The sequence below is a fragment of the Dromiciops gliroides genome, chromosome 2 (assembly GCF_019393635.1).
Source record: "Dromiciops gliroides isolate mDroGli1 chromosome 2, mDroGli1.pri, whole genome shotgun sequence".
NCBI classification, from domain to species: Eukaryota; Metazoa; Chordata; class Mammalia; order Microbiotheria; family Microbiotheriidae; genus Dromiciops; species Dromiciops gliroides.
The window spans coordinates 77564645-77590172 of record NC_057862.1 but is presented as its reverse complement, the minus strand read 5'-3'; the positions used below and the strand labels follow the sequence as shown (position 1 = coordinate 77590172).

The 25528-nt window shown below is 34.7% G+C and overlaps 1 protein-coding gene across 2 annotated transcripts in view; it reads right to left on the bottom strand.

Moving 5' to 3' along the window:
* Nucleotides 1-25528, bottom strand: part of TM9SF3 (transmembrane 9 superfamily member 3) — a 69658-nt gene that overhangs the window by 6965 nt on the left and 37165 nt on the right. For both annotated transcript variants that reach the window (XM_043982543.1, XM_043982542.1), the window contains exons 6-11: nucleotides 23898-24029; nucleotides 22459-22625; nucleotides 16037-16131; nucleotides 11122-11252; nucleotides 1865-2004; nucleotides 432-500 (exon numbers count right to left, since the gene is read on the bottom strand). In XM_043982543.1, coding sequence (XP_043838478.1) covers nucleotides 432-500; nucleotides 1865-2004; nucleotides 11122-11252; nucleotides 16037-16131; nucleotides 22459-22625; nucleotides 23898-24029 — 734 coding nt within the window. The remainder of the gene's footprint in view (nucleotides 1-431; nucleotides 501-1864; nucleotides 2005-11121; nucleotides 11253-16036; nucleotides 16132-22458; nucleotides 22626-23897; nucleotides 24030-25528) is intronic.

Sequence of the window (25528 nt, the reverse complement as noted above, 5' to 3'; positions counted from 1 at the left end):
TTGCTATTTTTGCTCTTTCTCAATTCTTTTAATTCTCTTTTTCCTAGGAGAATTTTGATGAAAACCTCTTGGTCTTATGTCTCTCACCTATGTCTGCCACCCCACAGAGGATAAAGTGAAGCTCAGGAAACAAAAAGAAAAAACAGTAATTCCTGGGCATCTGCATCATTAAATGTGGCAGATGAAAGTTGTAGAACAGGCTCTGGGACTTGGACTCTTATTAGTTATGTGATATTCCAAGTGTAACTAAAAAAGTATGAATTTCTGAATAAAATAGGATTGATAACCTTTGAAATAAGCTAAGTCTTTCCCAAAAGCTGGGGGTCTAAATGGGAAGCCCAGTGAAATGTTCTATAATTCTCTACCTACTCAGTTTTCCAACTTATTCTACTCTAATCCCCGAAGAAAACAAACCCATTGCTAAAACTTACATTTCAATGAAAATTGAGCCAAAAGGCAAAATTCCACCAAGACAAACAATAACTGCTGGTTCCATGAACCTGAAAAAAAAAAGATATAAACTTGATATAATTTTCACAGCATACAAATCTTACTTAGGACACTGTTTTTTCAAAGTTAAAGGAAAACTAAAATTCAAATGGGCAAAATGCACACTGATACTAACTGTTTCTAACTTCAAGGACCTCTGCTTTTGCTAGTTTGGATAGTACCTTCACCAATACATATTCCGATCACTCTGAAACAGTCATTTGAGTTGATCTAGTTCATCATCCCCCTAAAGACAACCTGATGGAAGAACCTCTCCCAATATAGCTAAGTTGGTCCTGAAATAAAGACATACAGTAGATTCATGCAGCCAAAGCCTTCCAGTTTGGAAGGACCTGCCATTAATTTCTGTTCTATTGGCAAAGCCTTCTCACTTCCCATTACAGATGGTGTTTTCTCCCAGATGTTGCTAAACCCAGATAACAAAGCCAACGTTGGACCCTTCTGTTTTTTAATTATAATAAAATAAATTGACTTTTAAAGTTCAGCTTTAACAGTTTCCTAATGGGGAGTTTTTCTTCACTATGTAATCTCAGAAAATGGGCACAGGCAACTCTATTTTCTTGAATAACAGAGCAGACAGACTCTTTCCTCCTGAAAATGAAGGAAATTACCTGTTTGATCACATAAAAGTTCATTCTGGGTCCTGGATTCTCAAAGTGTGGGGGCAGAACTGCAAGAATAATAGATATCTACATATCTAAGAACTGTTTTCAGAGCAGTATTTACAAAAAGTTTAAAAAAAGCTTCGGACCATTTCTTCTAGTCTGATGAGTCACAAAGAATTGAAATAGATAAAATGCCATAATAATATTTTTCTGTTTTTTCGGCTTTTAATACCTAAGAAAATTCTGTTGTGTGACACGACCAAATCAACACTAAAGCAGATAAAATCTGAGCATTTTTTTAAAAGTACAAAATTTGTAAAAAATTCAATACTATGCCAATAAAAATAATAGTTAAAGTAGCAGTACTACAATCTTTCTAACCTGACTCCAATAATAATTTAAATATAAAAGGGAAGGACTTACATGCCAGAAGAAATAAGTGCCTATCACTTATTGTTGTTTTGACCAACACTACATATAAAGTAACAAATGAGAAGCTTTAGTGTCCCATGCCATCTCTCCACTCCAATTCTATCATCACCTTAATTTATCTGAGATCACCACTGCCATTTCAAACAATTCAATTAAATGTCAATTTGGACTGAAATATAAACTGAAATAAAACTTTCAAATTCCTATAACCAAATTTAAAGTATTCAATATGCTAAAGCCATGATGACAGAATTACACATAGCTCTAAAGACTTTTATTCTGAGAAACAAATACATAAGTCATAATTTTTTCTTTACCATTTTTTCTCCGGTATAGGACGAGGCACAGCATTGACACGACAAGGAAAGTTGGGCTGACCTGACAAATTTCGGCCTAGAATCGTACCAACAAGATTCAAGGGAAGAATAACAAAAAAACAGATGCAACAAACAGCAACCTGCAAATTAAATAAAATGTCTACAGTTACATAAAATATTATTATTACAATATTATCACAGTATTTAATCATAAATTAAAGTTCCTTAAATTTTCCAGATTAGCTATATAATTTGTATTAAGGAATTGAAAACAATCAGAAAAAATATCCTACTGTCAAAAATATCAATTTTTAGCTACAATAATAGCTTACTTAGTACTTTCACAGATATTATCTCCTTTGATTCTCAAAAAAATGATATTCCTAAAATCAGACATCTACTAAAGTAGTAGAATCAGAATTCTGCTTCTAAGGAAACTGTTCTTTCCACCATTATAACATCCCAGCACTTGGACTATCTACTTAACTATAGGCATTTTTTTTTACAAGGCTCCTCCCCACTACCTTTCTACATGGTTTCTATTTCAACCATTTCTCTACCTCCTTAATTTTCATGTTCTGAATAGATCCCTCATCATTAAATTCATTTTTATTTATGACCTTGGTTCAAAAAAAAAATTAACCACCTACCTACAACCACATAGAATTTGCCATATTTATACAAAATAAGTTCTTGTCTACTAAATCTTTATCATATTGAGGTGGGGGGGGGTATCTCTAGTAAGGAATCTCCCTCTACAAATACATATCTCCCAACTGTTTTGCAACTTCAAGTCTTAAGAAAATTGCCTGGGCTGCTGAAAGGCTAATTAATTTGACCAGGGTTACCATCACATACTTAGTACGTATCAGACATTGAGTCCCCAGATTTCCTGCTTCAGAAGACAGTTCTCTATCCATTATATTATGTTGCCTCTTTAATCTAAAACTACTGGAAATAATATAGCAGTCGCTAAAATCTATGACAACACAAAAATATTTGTTTGGGAAAACAGATGGTTATAGTGCCTTATAATAAAAAGAGACTAATTAAAGATCCATGAGGCAATTCTGGAATTCCTAAGAAATAAAGTACCATAATTTACCCCAAAGGAAAAATGGGCTCTTTGTTCCAAGTAGCTAAACTCCAAAACTATCTTAAGTCTGTACAATACTACCATCTTGTGGTGCAAAGTGGTAACTGCAAATAACAGCTCTGTCACTGAATTAGGCAAGCCTGCAATGAGATAAATCTAGAGCTATTTAAGAAATCAGATCCTATGGATAGAACTTAACATGACTTTGACTTTGTACTTTAAAAAGTAGCTGAGAAAATGAAAGCATGATGAAATTCAAGGTTGCAAAAAGCAATAGAGAGAAATGGTAAAAATGGTGTGTGTGTGTATGTATGTATGTATATATGTGTGTATATATATGTATATATGTATATATTGACTCTTACCACTCAGTTCCTCAACCTAATCACTCCCACATCAGCTACACACAAAGATGATTTTTCCATCACCCACAAATGTATCACTTCCACATTCAAGAATTTGGAAATCCCCTTCTCTAAACATAACTTTTTGGCTTCTCACCTCTCCCTCATCCTTCCCTTAACAAACCCTTTCACTCACACTGTGACCTCTAATCCCTTGACCCATCAATTCTCTTATAGGTCATCACCCATCCTACACTAGTCATTCTCTCCTTTTTCTCCCTTTTTTCTCTTTTTTTTTATGAGATATTTTATTTTTTCCGTTACATGTAAAGATAGTTCTCAACTTTTGTTTATACATGCTTTACAATTTCAGATTTTTCTCCCTCCCTCCCCTCCCTTCCCCCTCCCCTAGACAGCAGGTAATCTGATATAGGTTATATCTATATATCTCTATACATATAGATATATATATACACACACATATATATACACATAATAACATTAATCCTATTTCTGCATTAATCCTGTTACAAGAAAGAATCAGAGCAGTGATGCAAAACCTCAAAATGGAAAAAAAACCAACAGCACCCAAAACAAAAGAAATAATATGGTTCAATCAGCATCCATACTCCACAGTTCTTTCTTTCTTTTTTTTTCTTGGATTTGGAGATCCTCTTCTATCATGAGTTCCCTGGAACTCTTCTGTACCATTGCATTGGTGAGAAGAATATAGTCCGTCACAGTAGGTCAACACTCAATGTTGATGATACTGTGTACAATGTTCTTCTGGTTCTGCTCATCTCACTCATCATCAGCTCACGTAAGACCCTCCAGGTTTCTCTGAACTCTTCCTGCTCATCATTTCTTACAGCACAATAGTATTCCATTGTATTCATATACCACAACTTGTCCAGCCATTCCCCAATTGATGGGCACCCCCTCAACTTCCAATTCCTTGCTACCACGTAAAGAGCAGCTATAAATATTTTTGTACATGTGGGTCCCTTTCCCCCTTCCATGATTTCTTTGGGCAAAAGACCTAAAAGTGGGATTGCTGGGTCAAAGGGTATGCACAGCTTTATCGCCCTTTGGGCATAATTCCAAATTGCTCTCCAGAATGGTTGGATCAGTTCACAGCTCCACAACAATGCATTAGTGTTCCAATTTTCCCACAGCCTCTCCAACATTTATTATCTTCCTTTTTTGTCATTTTAGCCAATCTGATAGGTGTCAGGTGGTACCTCAGAGTTGTTTTAATTTGCATCTCTCTAATCATTAGAGATTTAGAGCATTTTTTCATATGGGAATAGATAGCTTTGGTTTCTTCATCAGAAAACTGCCTGTTCATATCCTTTGACCATTTCTCAATTGGGGAATGACTTGGATTCTTATAAATTTGATTTAATTCCCTATATATTTTAGAGATGAGGCCTTTATCAGAAGCACTGGCCTCAAAAATTGTTTCCCAGCTTTCTGCCTCCCTTCCAATTTTGGATGCATTGCTTCTGTTTGTACAAAAATTTTTTAATTTAATATAATCAAAATCATCCACTTTGCATTTTATAATATACTCTATCTCATGTTTGGTCAAAAACTGTTCTCCTTTCCAAAGATCTGATAGGTACACTATTCCTTTCTCTCCTAATTTACCTATGGTATCACCTCTTATGTCTAAATCATGTATCCATTTTGACCTTATTTTAGTATAAGGTGTAAGATGTTGGTCTAAGCCTAATTTCTGCCATACTATCTTCCAGTTTTCCCAGCAGTTTTTGTCAAATACTGAGTTCCTATCTTTTCTCCCTTTTTTCAAGTCTACACTATTCTTCTCTAGTCCCTAGCACTTTATCATTTCCCTGATTTTGTCCTACCAAGTCTCAACCTTGGATCATGCCCACCATTTACCCCCACCACCCACCCTATACTCCCTTCAATGCTACTTACATACTGTTGAATGAAAGTGGAGAAAATCATGCAACCATTCTGACTGGGTCCACTATAAATTTAGTTACACAACCTCACCAAAGCCCTCATTCTCACTATGATCCTACATCTCCTTCTGCCCTTCATGGTTAAACTCCTTGAAAAGGCTGTCTACCATAGGTGACTCCAAATACTTTCCTCTCACTCTTCATTTTAACCCCTTATACAATCTAGTTTCCAACGTCATCGTTCTACTGAAACTGCTCTCTCCAAAGTTACCAACCCTCTCTTACACTGTCAAATCCAATGGCCTTTTCTTAATCTCCTCTTCTTCTACCCCTCTGCAGCTCCAGATACCATAGATCACTCATCCCCGATACTAAGGTTTCAGGACACTGCTCTCTGCTAGTTCTCGTCCTAGTATGTGAACACTACTTCTCAGTTTCCTTTGCTGGATCCTCATGTACATCATTCCCTCTTTAACTGTAGGTATCCCATATGGTTCTGTGCTGGGTCCCCTTCTCTTCTCCCTCTATACTACTTCACTTGGTAATCTCATCAGCTCCCATAGATTTAATTATCATCTCTATGTTGCCCTAACCTCTCTTTTGTTGTTGTTGTTCAGTCTTTTCCAACTCTTCATGATCTCATTTGGGGTTTTTTGGTAAAGATACAGGAGTGGTTTGCCACTTCCTTCTCCAGCTCATGTTACAGATGAGGAACTGAAGCAAACAAGATTAAGTTACTTGCACAGGATCACATAGCTAGTAAATTTCTAAGGCCAGATTAGAACTCCAGGACATAAATCTTCCAGACTCTATCCACTTCACCACCTAGCCCCCTACTCCCAAAACTCTCTACTGACTTCCAATCTCACAGCACCAATTGCCTTTCAGAGATCTCAAAATGGATGTCCAGTAGGTATCTTGAACTCAACATGTCTTATTCATTATCTTTGTCCCTAAACTTTTCTCACCCTCCTAATTTCCCTATCACTATAGAAGGCGACATCATCCTTGCAGTCTCTCAGGCTCTCAACCTAGGATTCATCCTGGATTCCTCATTATCCCTCATCCCTCATACTGAATTTGTTACAAGGTCTGACCGTTTCACCTTGTTACATCTCAAATATGCCTTCTTCTCTCCTCTGACATTGCCACCAATCTAATACAGGCCTGGACTACTGCAAGAGCCTGCTGCTTGCTAGTGGGTCGGCCTGCCTCAAGTCTCTCCCTACTCCAGTCCATTTTTCTTTCAGCTATCAAAGTATTCTACCCTCAGTGTGGGTCTGACCATTCCACCTCCTCTACTCATTAAAACACCAATGGCTCCCCCTACTAACGCCAGGATCAAATACAAAATATTTTTTTGGTGTTCAAAAGCCTCTGTATACTGGCCTTTCCAGTTTTCTTACATCTTATTCCCTGACATATACTCTTCAATCCAGTGACATTGGCCTTCTTGCTGTTCCAAGAAAAACACTCCATCTCTTGGCTTCAGGAATTTTCTCTGGCTGTCCCTGATGCTCAGAATGCTCTCACCACTCACCTCTGCCTCCTGACTTCCTTCAAGTCCCAATTAAAATCTCATCTTTTACAGGAAGCCTTTCCCAACATTCTTAACTCAAGTGCCTTTTCTCCTTTAATAATCTCCTATTTAACCTACATATAGCTTGTTTGGACATATTTGTTTGCTTATTTGTCTCCTCCATTAGGCTGTGAGCTTCTTGAGGGCAGGGACTGTCTTCGACCTTTTTTGTATCCTAGCACTTAGCACAGTGCTAGGCATGTCATAGATGCTTGATAAAATGTTTATTGACTACTAACTATGTGGCATGAGTGTAATTCCCTGCCAAAAAATTTCCCTACAATTCTACCAATTAAAATATTTTTTCCTATCAATTATGAGATTTTTTTGTTTTTGCTAATCAATACCCCTGAGAAAGTTGAAGGAATTATTCATCATTCATAAATTACTATGAATTAGTTTAATCAAACTTTTTTCTTGATAATACTAATGGTAAGATAAGTATTCTGATGGGAGGAGAGAGAAAAGGGAAGAAGAGTTCATTCTGGGGTACTAGAAAGGCCCATATTTGGGGGGAGGGGTGGCAGGGTACAGGCGTGCAGACAAAGAGGAGGAAGGGCTGAAGCAGACAATTCTAGTTCTTGATGATCAAGTAGGTGTTAGGAGTAGGAGAGAGGCATGGGAAAAGCTAAATGGTAGAACATCAAATAAAAGTTAATTCTGAAATTTTACCTAATGAGTCCATACTTCATCTCAGATGTGAGAGGAGAGAAAGGAAAAAGGAGAAGGGGGAAGAATGGGAGAAAAGATGGGAACAGAGAGAAAAAGAAAGAAGGAGGTGGTGACAGTGGTAGGGTAATACAGGCTCATGAATAATAAACTTGAGAGATGTTTTTACAAGAACAAATCTAAGACAAGCTGTGTATAGCAAACAGGATGTGCTATACATTAATAATTTATTAAGAATTATTTTGGCATACTATCTACTAGATTTCCTTCTCACATGTCATCTTAGAATTCAAATCTTTCTTCTATTTTCAACAGCCTATAGCTAATTTTACACATTTTTGATACTTAGTTTTCATTAAATTATCATTCAACTACAAAACTGTTGCAAAGTAACCATACTGATCTGTGCCACTGGGCCTAGAGGATCCCACGGTCTGGTTCTTCCAGCCCTAAAATTCTATGATCCCACCTCCTCACCCCGTTCCATCACCTGCAAAAAAAAAAAAGGGGGGGGGAGCAAATTCAAGAAAAACAAAAGAACTAATCAAATAATCCCTAAAATATTTAAATTAGATTTTTTTTTTTTTGGTGAGGCAATCGGGGTTAAGTTTCTTGCCCAAGGTCACACAGCTAGTAAGTGTTAAGTGTCTGAGGCCGGATTTGAACTCAGGTACTCCTGACTCCAGGGCCAGTGCTCTATCCACTGTGCCACCTAGCTGCCCCTAAATTACATTTTACAAATATGTTTTACTAATCACAAAAGAAAAAAATATTGGACTAAACTGATTAAACCATGTGCAAAGAATAAGTAGCACTTATGGCAGTGTGAAAAGCAATAACTTCAGAACAATTTTGGTAATACAATTTTCAGTAATGTCAAATTCAAGACTCGATGAGAAAAACTTTTAAGTAGAGTCATAACACCAGAGTTTTGACTTTTAAGATGTTATAGAAAATAATGACAAGCTAGCTCATCTTTAATAAGTTATCTGATTTCATATATGTTTTCTGACAGACTGAGCCTAATAATTTGGAATGTAAATTCGTCTCTGGTTCTGATGTTTCTCTGTATTTTTAATAACCATGACTGTTTATTCTTCCTTTTAAAAAATTTTATCTTTTTCAACAAAAGATTTTAAAACATCAGATTTAAGGAAAAGTCTGATGTTTCCTTGAAAAACTTCTTAGACAATATTAAAAGTGCCCTGACATGTCAGGAATATCTCTGAAGAAGTTTAATAATTAGAATAATCTGTCACTTGAGGGAACAAAAATGGGACTGATCCACCTAAGTTGTAGCACTGTTGGAAAACAGGAAACAAGACCAAAGTAAAATCAAAAGGATACTATAAATCTTCCCAAGTCACTTTGCTCAACTCCAGCCCTCTAGTGGTTAGTAGAGGTAATGACCAGACTTCCATCAAAAAACCTAACTCCCAGGCCAAAAAAAGTGAAGTGGGATTAGATATGAAGGGTATCCCCTTTTCCAGAACTTCATGGCCTACCTATACAAATCCCTAATGATTCCCCCAAAGCCTTGAACAATAAGGTGGTTAATGAAGCCTTGAGAGAGAGCACTTTAGTGTAAAAGCTAAGGCTCTTTATCAGCTCCCCAGAATTCAGTGTTATAGGAGAAAGTAAGGGTTTGTACAGTCAGCCATATATTTAAGAATTCAGTTTCTTGACCATTCCTGTCAACCCCACACTGCAAGCTTTTCTAGGTCTCTGTATAGTTGGGCACAAAGTAAATTGGGTGTTAGTTTCTAATCAATAACTCAAAAAATCCAATTATCTGCTGTTTTCTCTGTGCCAACCACAAGAATTTTCATTTCTACAAAAATGATTTGACTAACTCTACTAATTTTCTGAATTATCCTGAATGGAAATAAGAGGGGAATTTTCTATCTATTCTGGTACAAACTGCTAGGAAAAAAACCCAGAATAGTCCTATACTTTACCATGAGCTTATCATAAATTTTATCTTAAGTTCATGGTACCTGACAAGTGTTAGTCTGTCCTTTCTTCAACTCTTTCCCAGGAGGGAAAAGAGGAACATAATACATTTGCATAGCACTGGACAAGTCACCAAAAATTTTCACATAGACCATCTCATTTGAGCTCTATAAAAACACTCTGATGCAGGAAGAGCTGATATTATTCCCAGTTTAGAGATGAGAAAACTGAGGCTTCAAGAAACCAAGTGACTCTTCCCATACAACAAAGCTACTCAATGACAGACCTGATAGTTGAATTCAGTTTTATTTTTCTCTCTATATCCAGTCATTGTTCTACTTCACCTCAACAGAGAGATGGGAGACACCTCTCAATTAATTACTCATTAAAATTCTCAACTGGAGATCTGAAAAATTTGACTAATTAGCAACTATTCTTGGTAAAAGGTTCTTCTGATATAAAAGGAAATCCAGTGAAGGATTTCTATTACAAAGGAGTTGTAATAGAAAGAACAATCGCTGTAATAGGTAAAATAGGTACTATCAAGGCATCACTTATGTAAATCCTGAATGGAAGTATATCAATAATGTTAAAATGAATGCGACTGAATTTATACATTTTAAATCATAAAAGGCATCTCTTACACAGAGAGGGAAAAACAGAGGGTATTATATATCTATAATACAAAACTACAAGTAGTCTTGCTTTTCATTACTTTAAATTTTTCTGCTTGATCATCTGATGGTATCACGAAAGACAAACAAATCAAAAAGAGACTTCATTTCTCATCAAGTAAAAATTATTTATTATGCAATTTTTGTCCATCAATGAAAAAGGCTAGAATACACTAGACACTAGCATCTCATAATATTCACAAAGACATCGCAACTATTGGCCAAAAAGTAGCAACGACAAATTGGGGGGAGAGGAGTGGAGGTGGTCTTCAACTGTGATTTAATCAGTGTGAGAAACTAATGAGTATTTTCTATTTAACCAAAACTAGATTTCAATACCTCATAAATTTTAAATTTCATCATGTGAACACTCCCTACATCAATAAAGATAACAACCCTTATCTAACTTGGCAGATGGTTTCCAAGAGTTGCTAAAGCTAAAAATGAATCACCCGTATTCTTCAGTCTAGTAATAAGCTCCTCTAAATTTACCTGAATAGATTGTTAAGACCATAGCTACAGGGGCGGCTAGGTGGCGCAGTGGATAAAGCACCGGCCCTGGATTCAGGAGTTCCTGAGTTCAGATCCGGCCTCAGACACTTAACACTTACTAGCTGTGTGACCCTGGGCAAGTCACTTGACCCCGTTGCCCCGGTAAAAAAAATAAATTAAAAAAAAAAAAAGACCATAGCTACAAAGATTCTACTTGAAGATTTTCCAGTGAAGTAAGACAAATCAGAGCAACTGCTTCTCAGGTAGAACCTTTGAAAACCTAATTAGTTCCTCACCAATGTGGAAGCATCAAAATGACATGACTAAATGATCCCTTTGCCCACTCAGATTTCTAGGAATGCATTTAAAGAAAAAAAATTACCCACATTCATTAAAAATGTGAAAAAAGAATTATTTGGAGAGCAAGGAATTGAACGGGTCTAACACATAAGAATGCTCAGGTCTTGACTTTCTAATTTAAAAATAAGATCTAAACAAGTTTTAAACTGAGCAACTTACCATTGTTCCAAATGGAATAGCTCTTGAAGCATGGTAATATATGGCTATAAAATTAATGAAGAAGGCAGTGCCACACACCATTGCAGGAACAAGGAAAGCCCCAACGAACATCTGCTTTATCCATCTCCTTCCTAAGAAAAGAGGACAATTTATTAACAAAATAAATGAAATATATAAACTACATAACCATTTAAATACTAAATTACTCATCAAATTCTTAATGTCAGAATCTGTGAAACTTGATTACATAACTATTGTTTTAAAATGAAGGGTTTGGGGGCAGCTAGGTGACACAGTGGATAGAGCACCGGCCCTAGAGTCAGGAGGACCTGAGTTCAAATCTGGCCTCAGACACTTAACACTTACTAGCTGTGTGACCCTAGGCAAGTCACTTAACCCCAACTGCCTCACCAAAAAAAAAAAAGATTGAACTAATTTTTTTTTTAAACTAGGCAACCAAAATTTAATAGCAAACAACATTTATATAATACTTTAAGGTTACAAAGGGATAAGAACCCTGTGAGGTAGTAGTAGTTCAAGTGTTGTTATTCCATTTTAGAAATTACAACATTGAAACATGATTGTATGGCTACTGTCTGAGGCAGCTCTGAACCCAGGTTTCTTGACTACAGGGCCAGCTACATATCAAAATGTCTCCCAATCACACTTATATCACATGGTCTAAAACACAATAGCCTTAGTACAATTATTAGGAGAACTGTCAATTCCACAGCCATAAAGAAGCAACTAAGAAGGAGGTGAATTATCACAGGAACCTCTGATAATGCATGAAAGTGGGAGGGAGAAACTCAATTTTATATCATTAGTAACTGAGCAAACTACATCTATATAGACACGTAGTAGCCTGAGCAGAAAAGAGCATAGAAAAGGTGACCGGCCTTCTTTTCTTTTTTGTTACTTTTTCTTTTACTTATATTTCTATTCAAAGAATACCACTTGAAATCCTGACAATCTGAAATATATGATTATTTTGAATTCTCTCCCTGCTTTACTTCTACTTTCCCACCCCAACTTTGAGAAACTACTACCTGCAGAGCAGGTTAAGTAGGGAAAAGATTTGTAAAGAGTTTCTGATAAAAGTCTCATTTTCAATACAGTTGCAGGATATAAATTAAATACACACAAATGATCAATAAATATTACCAACAAAACCCAGCAGGAAGAGAGAAATTCCATTTAAAATTAATGTTGATAGTAATAATATACTTGAGAGTTTACCTGCCAAGACACACAGGAACAATATGAACACAATTAGGAAAACTCTACACAAATTAAAGATAGCTCTAAATAAATGGAGCAATATTAATTGCTCATGGGTAGAACAAGCAAATATAATAAAGACGATAACACTAATCTAAATTAATGTATTTATTCAGAATACCAACCAAATTACCAAAGAATTACTTTATAGAGCTAGTAAAAATAAAAGCAGAATTCATCTGGAAAAACAAAAGGGCAATAGAAAGGCACTCAATGGGAAAAAAGTATGAAAGAAGGGACCTAGCAGTACTAGATCTCAAACTATGCTACAAAAATGTAATCGTCAAGACAAGTTGGTGCTGCCTAAAAAATTGAGTGGTTGATAATTGGAACAGATTAATAAACAATATAAAGAAGCAAATGAGCATAATACCATGGTGTTTGATAAACACAAAGATCCCAGTTACTGGAGTAAGAACTCACTATTTGATATTAAAAAAAAAAATGCCAGCAAAACTGGAAAAGTAACCTGGCAGAAACTAGGTGTAGAATAACATCACACATGGTATATACTAAGATAAGCTCAAAATGGGTGCATGAATTAGATATGACGGGTAAAATCATAAGCAAAATGGAGAAGCATGGAAAAAATTATCTGTAAGGTCTATGGCTAAGGGAAGAGTTTATAACCAAACAAGAGATAGAGAGGGTCACAGGAGATAAAAATGAATAATTTTGACTACAAAAAATTAAGAAGTTTTTGTACAAACAAAACCAATGCAGCTAAAATTATAAGAAAAGCAAGAAATTGGGGGGGAGGGGAGGGAATCTTTTCAACAAGTTTCTTGATAAAGATCTCATTTCTCAATTATAAAAGGAACTGAGTCAAATTTATAAAAATACAAGCCATTCTCCAATTGATAGTCAAAGCATATAAACAGACAATTTTCAGAGGAAGAAATGAAAACTATCAATAGTCACATGAAAAAATGCTCTAAATCTCTAATAATTAGAGAAATACAAATTGAAACTACTCTGAGGTAGCACTTCACACTCATCAGATTGGATAATATGACATAAAAGGAAAATGACAAATGCTGGAGGGGATGTGGAAAAAAAAAAAGTTATATTAATTTACTATTGGTGGAATTGTGAACCACTCCAACAGTTCTGGAAAATAATTTGGAACTTCCCCCAAAGGGTTATAAAACTCTGCATACCCTTTGACCCAACAATACTAGTACTAGGTCTATGCCCCAAGGAGATCAAAGAAAAAGGAAAAAGACCTATATATTAAAAAACATATTTATAGAAGCTCTTTTTTGTGGTGCAAATAAGTGGAAATTAAGGGGATGTCGTCCATCAATTGCAGAATGACTAAACAAGTTATGATATATGAATGTGATGGAATATTACTGTGCTGTTAAGAAATGATGACATAAATGATTTCAAAAAGCCTGGGAGGGACAGCTAGGTGGCTCAGTGGATAAAGCACTAGCCTTGGATTCAGGAGTACCTGAGTTCAAATCTGGCCTCAGACACTTGACACTTACTAGCTGTGTGACCCTGGGCAAGTCACTTAACTCCAATTGCCCCGCAAAAACAAAAACAAAAAACCAAGTTAAGTTAAAAAGCCTGGGAAGACTTATGTGAACTGATGCAAAATGAAATGAGCAGGACCAGAACAATTTACATAGTAATAGCAATATTATAAAGATAATCAACTGTGAAAAACTTAGTATCTCTGATCTACACAATGAGCCACCTCAATTCCAACGACTCAAATGAAAAATAAGAACTGATGGACCCAAAGTGCAGAGTGAAGCATCTTTTTCTTGTTTTTTTTTTTCCTTTTTGGAACATGGCTAATGCAGAAATTTGTTTTACATAACTTTATATTTATAATGGGTTTTCTATTTCTTGCCTTCTCACCCAATGTGGGGTATGGGGAAAATAATTTGGAATTGAGAATAAAATAAAACTGAATTTTAAAAAGAGAGGATAATATAAAATACCTGAGAGTAGAACTGCCAAAACGGACACAGAAACTACATGAACCTAAATATAAAACCCTTTTTTATACAAATAAAGTCATATCTAAATAAGTGGAGCAATATTTATTGTCAATGAGTAGGAAAAGACAAAATAATAATTTTTAAAAATTAAAATTTCACCTATTTATTCAAAGCCACTGCAATTAAATTACTAAAAAAATATTTTACTGAGTTAGGAAAAATAATAACAAAGTTCACTGGAAAAAGAAAAGGTCAGGAAATTCAAAGAAACTAGGGAAAGAAGATGTAAAAGAAGGCAACTCAACAGTCTCAGACTAAAAACTATATTATAAGCCAAGAGCTAAAGTGTAAAGTGGATAATTTCCATTATTTTAAATTTAAAATTTCTTGTACAAATAAAACCAATGTAAGCAAGAATAGAAGGAATGCAGAAAATTGGGGGGAAACTTTCATAGTCTCTCAGATAGGATATGATTGTGTTGGAATATAGTTGTGGCATAGGAAATGATGAGCTAGTTGATTTAGAAAAACATGGAAATACATGGACCCATGAAGATACTATCAACCTCCAGAGAAAGAGATAACAAGGGGAAATTTGCATAGTATAGCCTTACATATGGATGTATGAGTATATATGTACATATTTATAAATATCTACATATACATACATACACACACTTAATGGGGGGGGGGGGGTAAAGTAAAAAGTGAACAGCAGAGAACAAAAGAAAACCTAGAAAGAAGCAAAGAAAAGCAGGGTAGCTTTAAAAAAATGTATAGTATTTATTACATAGGCTTTCTTGAAATGGAAATTTGTTGTTTTATATTGAATTCTCTCTTATGTTCTACTGTGTACATGGAAATGTCCTTTCCCCCTTTTATCATTTGTATTTAAGTTTAAAATTAATAAAAAATTTCCAAAGGGGGGATATATATATTTTTGAACATAGCTGATGTGGGAATTTTGCTTAACTATGCATATTTGTTACAAGGGGGTTGTTTTTTTTACTTTTCATCCACAAAGGGAAGATGTAAGGAGAAAAAATAACTTTTGTTTCCTGAAAACAAAATTTAAAAAATAACAATCCAGCACCAAAAAAATAAAATGAAACGAAGTATTCCCTTCCAAACTGTCATCATTAGGTAATACTGAAAAACACTTATTCCTACTTTAGCCAGAAAAATGTGATAATCATACTCTTAAAAATGTGCATACATGTTAAGAAATGTATAATCTAGCCCAAATATAAAATATTGCTTGTAACTCTCATTTTATAAAGAGATTATATGTGTGTGTGTGTGTGTGTGTGTGTGTGTGTGTATTTGTACTGCAAGGGACTTCCAAGACTTTCTAATCCAGCATGAAAGTTATACAATAATTAGCTCTCCTCTCTCTCATTTTTTTACCTGAAGGCCTCAAAAGTTAAAGGGAAGCCACTAGATGCAGAGGAAGCTTAATAACTTTAGTATCGTTCTGTTAGAAAGTTCTTCCTTACACAAAGAAAAAGTATACCTTCTGAAACTTCAATCACTGATAATTGTATTTGTATATAAGCTAAGATAATATAGTGGGTTTCACAGTAATATAATTATTGAAATTCCAAATACCTGAAAATTCCCATCTTTATTTAATTATGCTGCTAAATGCAAATTTCAAAGTGACAGTATGTGAAAGTTACCTCCTTGTCTAGCATAAAGGCTTCCTCCAAAGTAGCCATTCACTGGGGATGTAGCAGCATAGACAAATATAGCTGTACTGAGCATTGATCCTCTCCTGAAAGTTAAGACAAATACATTTGATTTAAATATCAAAGACAACTTAAAGGCAACTTAATTATCTTAGCCTTGGCTTATGTACAAATGTATCCAATGCAAATACTTTTTGAAAGGTAACCATTCTGAGATTATCTAGTCAATCTTCCTACAGCATTAAGATTACACTTTAATATATCTAGATTCTATCCTATTTTGAAAGATCTGTGGAGAAGATAACCTCGTTGATAATATTCAGAATAATTAACTTTTATAGAATTTACTAGATTACTTCTTTTCCACAACACATTTCAAAAATTAATGAAGGGGCAACTAGGTGGCGCAATGGATAGAGCACCAGCCCTGGATTCAGGAGAACCTGAGTTCAAGTCCGGCCTCAGATACTTAACACTTACTAGCTGTGTGACCTTGGGCAAGTCACTTAACCCCAACTGCCCCACAAAAAAACAAATATATGCACACATTCAAAGTATAAGTAACTTATTTATTCATATTGAAAAGTCACTTAACCCCAATTGCCTCACCAAAAAAAAACTTAATTTTTTTTTTAAATCATGAAAACTATCACCTGCTAACAGCCTGATATTCTGTCTGACAGAACTATTATTTTAAATGTCACCAAAACATTTAGAGACTTTCCCCATTTAACTGTTTTTGGAAATAAGATAAACAAAAGGGCTCAAAGATTATAACAATACCCTCTAGTATTAGAAACCCACTTTCTTTACAATAAACTATTTAAGAGCTAAAAGCATAACAAGAAAGAGTATTTTAAATGATGTAGGATAAATATAATTGTCAGTTAAAGTTTTCTTAACTTTAACTGATATAGGTCTAAGAGATTTTGTCCCTAAAATGAGTGCTGTAATGGCACATAATTTGCACAAATTAACGATATCTATAGATTAATACACTATCCATGACTATAGAATGTGACAGCATTTAAACTTTTATAAAACTATTTTTATTAAAAATGTAATCAACAAATATTTTAATATAAAGAACAAAAAAGGATTATTTATAAAACTGAATTTCTGTTAAATACTGTTTCTTTTTAAAACCATATATTTAATTTTGCAATGTGGTAACAAAATTGTTTATGCCCTTTTCTGAACTTTTTTTGTTGCTGGTATATTTTTTGACATTATATAATACTGAAAAGCACTTATTCCCACTTTAGCCAGAAAAATATGATAATCACTCTTTAAAACGTGCATACATTGGGGGCAGCTAGGTGGCACAGTGGATAAAGCACCAGCCCTGGATTCAGGAGGACCTGAGTTCAAGTCCGGCATCAGACACTTGACAGTTACTAGCTGTGAGACCTTGGGCAAGTCACTTAACCCTCACTGCCCCCCCCCCCAAAAAACCGTGTATACATATTAAGAAATGTGTATTCTAGTCCAAACATAAAATGCTATTTGTAACTCATAGGCTACACATATGTGTGTGTTCATATGTGTATACATACATACACATATGCATGTGTGTATATATGCATGTGAGTATTTATCGGTCATTAGGTTTACTTTTTTAAATTTGCCAACTATAATTTCTAAGTACAAAACACAATACTACATTTTTAAAATCCTAGTCACTCCCACCCATTCAAAAATTTGAAGCGAACACTGACATGGGTAATACTGAAAACTTCCATGCTAATTACAGTTTAGTTAAAAGATTATTTGGTTTAAATTGCAATATAAGAACACTTTATCATTAATAATTTTGACAAAAAGATCTAAGAATAGGATCAAACTAATATGGGCTGAGAACCAATATTTATCATTGGATTTGTCAACTATAACTAAACATTTTACCACTTTAATATAGTCTGAAATAGCTGTGATCTAAGAATAGAATCAAAAGGCCTTCGATGGGCAACATCCACATGAACTCAGTAATCAGTCAAATCAAGAAACATCAAATAAATGGCTGACTCAGGCAAATTTATTTGAGGAAAACAAGGAGGCTTTGTTATGATAATACAGGACCAAATCAATACCAACAAAAATTACTGATGGTCTATCATCATTAGCAACCTTGAACCAGAGATCAATGTAGATTATGCATGGAAAAGGTATAAACTGCAACACAATTCAGGCTATAAGCATTTGGTGTCTGCTGGGAATCTATCAAGACATTACCTGGTGGCTACAATTCTTTATCGGGAAGCTTGCTATATGCTTCACAGATGGATAAACTATACTACAAATAAAGACCTGAAAAATATCCTGGAAGACTCAGCCAATAACTTGTACTGGAACCAGGTCATTTTCATAGACCTGATTATTGCTATAAACATCCATATATAACAACTGATCCATAAAAATTAAGGAACATTTTTGATAAGCTGCCACCATACCAAATACATATATAATTTCCAAACTACCTGGAACAAAAACCATCAAAACATAGAAACCTAGCAGAGGAGATAAAAATCATGTGACAACAGGATGAAATAAATATGGTCATGGAGTTCTTTTATCCACCTGTGTAATAGGTAGAACATGAAGTATGAAAAAGATGGTAGGACAGCAACTTTTCCCAGGATTGTGCCTATCTGAACCCCATCCAAAAAATTAGAACTAGAGATCAGGGCTTCTTAAACTTTTTCCATTTGCAACCCCTTTTTGCAAAGAAATTTTTCCATGACCCCAGGTATGTATAAAGTAGATATATAAATCAAACATTTACTGCCAAATTTTTTGCAACTCCCACATTCAGTTACATGACCCCATATGGGGTCATGAGCCACAGTTTAAGAAGCTTTGAACTAGGTGATAGTAATTATAGCACACATTTTATATAGTCCTTTAAAGTTAACAAAAAACACTTTTCATATATTATATCATTTGGTCTCTAGATTATTATCTGAGACATTGGCAAGTTCTGAAGGTTCCTAATCTGTAAGAGGAGGAGACTGGACATGACCTTTAAGGGCACTTCCAGCTCTATATGATTCTTGGGGGTTTTTTGTTTGTTTTTTTTTAGTGAGGCAGTTGGGGTTAAGCAACTTGCCCAGGGTCACACAGCTAGTAAGTGTTAAGTGTCTGAGGCCATATTTGAACTCAGGTCCTCCTGACTCCAGGGTCGGTGCTCTATCCACTGCGCCATCTAGCTGCCCTCTATGATTCTTAAAACCACCCTGTGAGGTAGATTTGTTATTATCCCAATTTTTACAGATGAAGAAACTGAGACCTAGGGAGGTTAAGTGATTTGCCTTGGGTCACAACATAGTAAGGAAGGATTCAAACTTGAGACTCCAAGTCCTGAGTTGTAGACACTACACCACAATATAAAACATCAAATTCAGATATAGATTATGTTCTAGTAATATATGAAGATTACATTATACAGTAGTAACACCAAACACATAATCAAATCCTTTTGATTTTAAAGTGTTTCTAATTTCATATAATATTCCCTGATTTATTAAAGAGAATTCTAAGCTCAATTTCTTCATCTGAAAATAGGTATAATATTTACATTACCTACACAAACAAAAAAAGCCACATTCAAATCAAAAAGCATCAAGCGGCTAATAAGCCACTGTGATGTTCCTGTTCTCAAGAAGCTCTTGGGAAGGTCCAAATAATCCACAAATATAGAAAACTGGGGAGGGAGAGATCACCAGGAGCTATAAAAATGTGAACTATTATTACTTAACTGTATTCTTAAGAAAAATAATCTGAAATGAAGTTACTATTACCTTGAAGTGGCAAGTCACTAAAGCCTTGTTACTTAAATTTCCAAAAGCAGGCTGCAAGTCTATTTGGGGGGTTCATTTCCTGTACAGGTACAACTGCTTTCACTTCAGAGCTACAGTATAATCTGAGTTGAAAATTTCCTAAAGGCCTGAAGAGCTAAGTAGTATACTTGAAAGGATTTCAAAATTACTTTATTAATACTGCAAATGGCTCTAAAACATAAAAACCATATGAAAATCATTTGGTGAGTTTGGAACAACATAAAGTTAATAGAATTAAAAGAGTAAAAAAACATACAACCTTACAAAATAACCATAATCAAAGCAGTATGAACTAACATTTCTTTGATGTTTTTTTTTTCCCATTTGTAGGGCAATGACAGTTAAGTGACTTGCCCAGGGTCACACAACTAGTAAGTGTCAAGTGTCTGAGGCTGGATTTGAACTCAGGTCCTCCTGAATCCAGGGCCAGTGCTTTATCCACTGAACCACCTAGCTGCCCCCACTTTGATGTTTTTAAGTGTATTTGGCTCTGCAGAGATACCAGTTAGTAGAGATTACTCAATCTCTTCCAATTCTAGGGAAAGATGCATATGCACAAAAAAAACACCCAGACATAAAATTATGTATTCAGACAAAGAAATCAGCACCCCCAGTGCAGACTAAAGGGAAAAGCAGCTCTCCTGATGTTAAATACAACCAGACACACTACAGGGACAACAGACTGAGACAGTGGAAAGAACAGAAAGGAAAGAACAACAATAGAAGGTTCATAGGATGGGGTAGAAGAGAAACGACTACTTCTTAAGGAGGTTATAGAAGAGATTCCATTCCTGCTTAAACTAAAGGAGCTCTGAGGTCCCTCCCAATACTAAAATTCTATGAATTTTATGAGAGAGGAGAGAAATAATAAGGAAGGGAAATGATCTCAGGGTCAAATACAGTAGAAAGGTGATTTTTTTGAAAAATGAAAGGTCTGATAATTATCATATAGTGAATTATTTCCACGGTTCTGACATAAAGAACCATATTGATCTAAAGATCTAAAGATAGATATAGACAGACAGACAAGACAGAGATATACATGTGTCTGGGGATCATTTGGGTCAGCTTTCATGGTAGACCACAGATCTTCAAACTTAGAAAACAACTTGCAGAGGCAACTCTCTCTCCTCAATGCCTTTCCTCCTCTCCTGAAAGATCTGGGAAGGCCAGAGGGAATGATAGTACCTCTACTGGGTATAGAGAGGGTCGGTTCACTCCTAAGTAACCAAAGGGGGCCAGAAGGACTGTTTCTGATCCACTAAACTGGAAGCCTAGGGGAGGTCAATCAATTTATTTGTTGGTTTTTTTGGGGGGGGTGGGGAGGGGTTGTTTATTTGTTTGTTTTTGTTTTTGCAGGGCAATGAGGATTAAGTGACTTGCCCAGGGTCGCACAGCAAGTAAGTGTCAAGTGTCTGAGGCTGGATTTGAACTCGGGTACTCCTGAATCCAGGGCCTTTGCTTTATCCACTGTGCCACCTAGCTGCCCCGAGGTCAATCAATTTATTAAGCACCTATTATGTACCAGACTCTGTGTTAGGCGTTAACACTAAAAATATAAATATGGAATAATACCTGATCTCAGGGAACTTACTGAAGGAAACATGTAAAATAAGTGTGTATGTAAGCTGTAGAAGGTGGAATTTCAGTTAAGTTTTGAAGGAAACAAGGGATTCTAAAAGGCAGAGAGGTAAGAAGAAATTTAACTTCCAAGCATAAGCAATAACCAGTAAAAAGGATGAAAAAAGCAGACAAAGAACTCTGTATGAAGAACAACAAGGCCAGTCTGGCTACTTATAGAACTCAGGAAACAGGACAAAGTCAACTGAGAGAGCTCTGAACTGAGAAGTCACTGTTAAATAAATACCTGATGTATTAATAATTACTAGATTTTGATGGTGCTAATTTAGTGATATAGTCATGCTTTCCTGACTAAACACCAGATAGATGATCTTTACTGTGCTTATATTAATCAGTTTTCACTTCATTTTTAATATGTTAATACTTACTTGCCCTGTTTTACATAAAAGATTACCTTGTTTTAAGTAAGCCTAAATATAAAATTTAGTTTTAGACAAAAAAATCAATTTAGCAGCAATAACATATTTTTATTATTTGACTCAAAAAATAAATGGAGTCATTCACAAATTTTCTGAAACTGTCACTGCCACAAAGTAAGATATACTGTTATTTTGTCAATAGATCCAAATGTTTAAAGTGACTGGTGGCTCAGATATTAATGTCTTTTATTCAGGTATTAATTTAATGATTACTCTATTAGACCTTTTTTGTCTTTTCATAGAAGTATAATGTATTAAAGCCTAACACTGCTTTTAAAAAAATTTTGCCCTTTTGTTTGTAGGAAAATGCCTAATATTTAGTTTATAATAATCCTGACTAAGCAGTAAAAATGGCTGATTATCCTTTTTTAGAAAAGCACTTACAGAGAAAAAATAAGATTGCATCCTAAATAACAAGGTATCAATCAAATGCATAAAAATACATGATCAGGATGGTCAACAGGCATCACTGATTTAAAGGCTACTACAGGAACAAAATACATTTGAGCACACTTACTCTGTGTATAAATCCTCTATCATTGCAACAATAATGACAATGAAAGATACCGCAAATATCTGGCATCCAGAACCAATAAGTGAGGAAAATATCAGAGGATGACTTGATGGTCTAAATACATCTCCATGTACCTGTTTCCAGCCATACTCATCTCCTAGGTCTCTGTCCTATGTATAATAGGGGGGAAAATCATAATAACAAAATTATTAGATACTTAGAAGTTGCAAAAATGAAAATTAAAAGTTTTCTTCTCCAATATTAATCATTTAATGTGGAGGCGGAATACCTCACTCCTCTCTCAACAAAGAGGTAACTACTATGGTACAATAGTCTATATTATGTCAGACATGATGATCACGGTATATGGTATTCTAACTGTTTTTCTTTGTTATAAAGGCCCAATTCTATATATTTCCAAAAATGTATACAAAACCAAAAGAGATCAAATTGAAATTTGTTCTAAAAATTAAAAACATATACATAAAAGGCTGAAAATTTTATAAAACAAACTCAATTCAAATTATAAAATAGTTGCAGCTCTAATATATCATGATAGTAAAGGGCTATGACATCTACTCAAAGTGCAGCATCAATCCTGGGTATTTTAGGCAGTGGAAAATGAAAAGTTTTGAGCTTACTGTTCTACATAAACAGGAATTCTATTTGGAGACCCAGACAGTAACTGCCATGTATTTGGAGCTCCATAATAGTAATAATCCCTTATGTCTACATAATGTTTGAAAATTTTAAGTGCTTTAAAACCTTTTTTTCACATCCCATTTGATCTTCATAAAAACAGTGTGAGGATGGTAGAGCTAAGATAATCACTATTTTGTATATGGAGAAACAACTCCAAGAAGTAACTGACTTGCCAAGGCTAGTAAGTTGAAGGGCGAGAATTAAAAGCAAGAATTCTAAGTCCTAGTTAAAGGCTATAAAAGCCCTGGGGGAAAAAAAAATCAAATTAAAGAATGTTCAATTAGAATGGACCTTTGAAATCATCTAAACCAAATGGGGAAACAGACTCAAGAGGTTGTCACAATTAATAAGCATAGCCAGCATACATAGATAGTTCAGATGTCCTGTCTACAAATCCCAGTGATCACTCTACCACACTATGATTTTAAAATAACTATCCAAAGCATAAAAAATTGATGCATTTTCTTAAATATCACCCCCAATAAATATTTACCCTACATAAAACATTAAATAAACCAAAGAAATATTAAAAGTATGGCAAAAAGAACTATCTTCCCCATTTACATGTAAAACTAAACAAATATTAATTTTCTAAAAGGTTAAATAATATTCTTCAATATTAAAAAAAATTCAATATTCTAAGAAAAATTCAAAAGTCTACAATACCTCTCCAAATCTCTTAAAGAACTCTATGTGAATTTTTCAGATGAATTTTGGAAAATTAGGAAATGTTTGCTCACCATATCATCCATTTCTTCCTCTTTACTATATCGTGCATAATCTTTTCTTAAAGTTCTCATTAAAATCATAGAAACTAAGCCCACCAAGAAGATAACCATCATGAAAGAATTGAAAATTGAAAACCAGTGAATCTAAAAAAATACAAATATTACGAACATGAAATAACAGTCATAAAATTCACAAGTTTTATAACAATATTTAAATAGAAGACTTTCATTTATAAACATTACAAGCTTAATTTGCTACATTAAAAAATATATGATTAACATAGGATAAATGACTTGTACATTACAAATATTTTTAAATAACAATTTCCACATTCTAGTTTAGACATGTGATTTACATAAACTTTTCCACAATAAACTTAATGCTTAAAATGAGGTACATCAAACTTTAAGTCACCAAAAAAAAAAAAAAATAAGATTCACTACAAGTGGTATCACTTGATCATATTTCTATTTGAGATGCTAACAATCTAAAGGAAAAAAAATCTGAAAACCTCCATATAATATGAAGTCTATAGTGCTCACTGCTTTCTCTATCAACTATTTCCCACCTTCCCAGGCAATTTCAGTTACTTGATCAACATTTTTATGATTAAGGAGTCCCCACGATGTCATATTTATTAACATTCCTGACTGCAGAACTCTACTGGCTGCCGTTCTTCATTAGCCACATATCAGCATGGTCAAGCCCTGAACTTACCTTGTCATCACAAAATCACATCACTATCTTCAAAATTCTGAATTTAGTGATTCCTTCTGCTAACCATAATCATCCTAGCTTGACATCCCACTGAACCCTCATTTTAATTTATTTTTACAAACATTTATTATTGCTTCTGCTATCCCAACTGAATAATATAAACAAAACAAAAACACAAATAACAACAAACACATGTTCATAACAATTGTGCATAACAATTTTCCATACTGGCCATGTTCAATAATGTATATCTTGTTCTGGATTTTAATTCTTTCACTTCTATGGCAAGAGGTAGATGGACATGGTTTATGACTGCATTAATCAGAATTTCAAAGTCTTTCAAATTTGGGTTTTTTTAAATAATGGTGTCATTGTATGCACTATTCTCTTAATTCTGCTCACTTCTATCAGATCACACCTAGTTTCCCCTACAACCTGAACCCTGTCCTTCCTGTACCATCCCATAAACTGTACACCCAATGAACCTGGTCTTTCTTTACCCATCATGTTATCTTCGAACTCCAATTTGACACCTCCCACCTGACCCAGTCTACCCATTCCTGGATATATCAGATTTCTTACTGAGCTTGGACTTATTAATAACTCTGAAGTTGTCCTTACTAGCATCTTGGACTTCCATATTCATCATATCAATATAATCCTGGATCACACTTCCATTATCTATCTGCTTCCCCCCTCCTCCTGCTGAGTCACAAAGCACAGCTGGAAAACTAGAGAACTTTACATGAATAGCTAATTACAAACTTTAGTCCAACTCTCCAGCATCACCCATACAGCTAGATAGCAATCCTTTCATTTATCTCAATAGCTGCCTAATTCTAAGTGACTGACTCAAGTTTTCTTCTTTGATACATCCTTTCACTTGCAAATATGCTCACCTTTTATTATCTTCCCCAAGCCACAA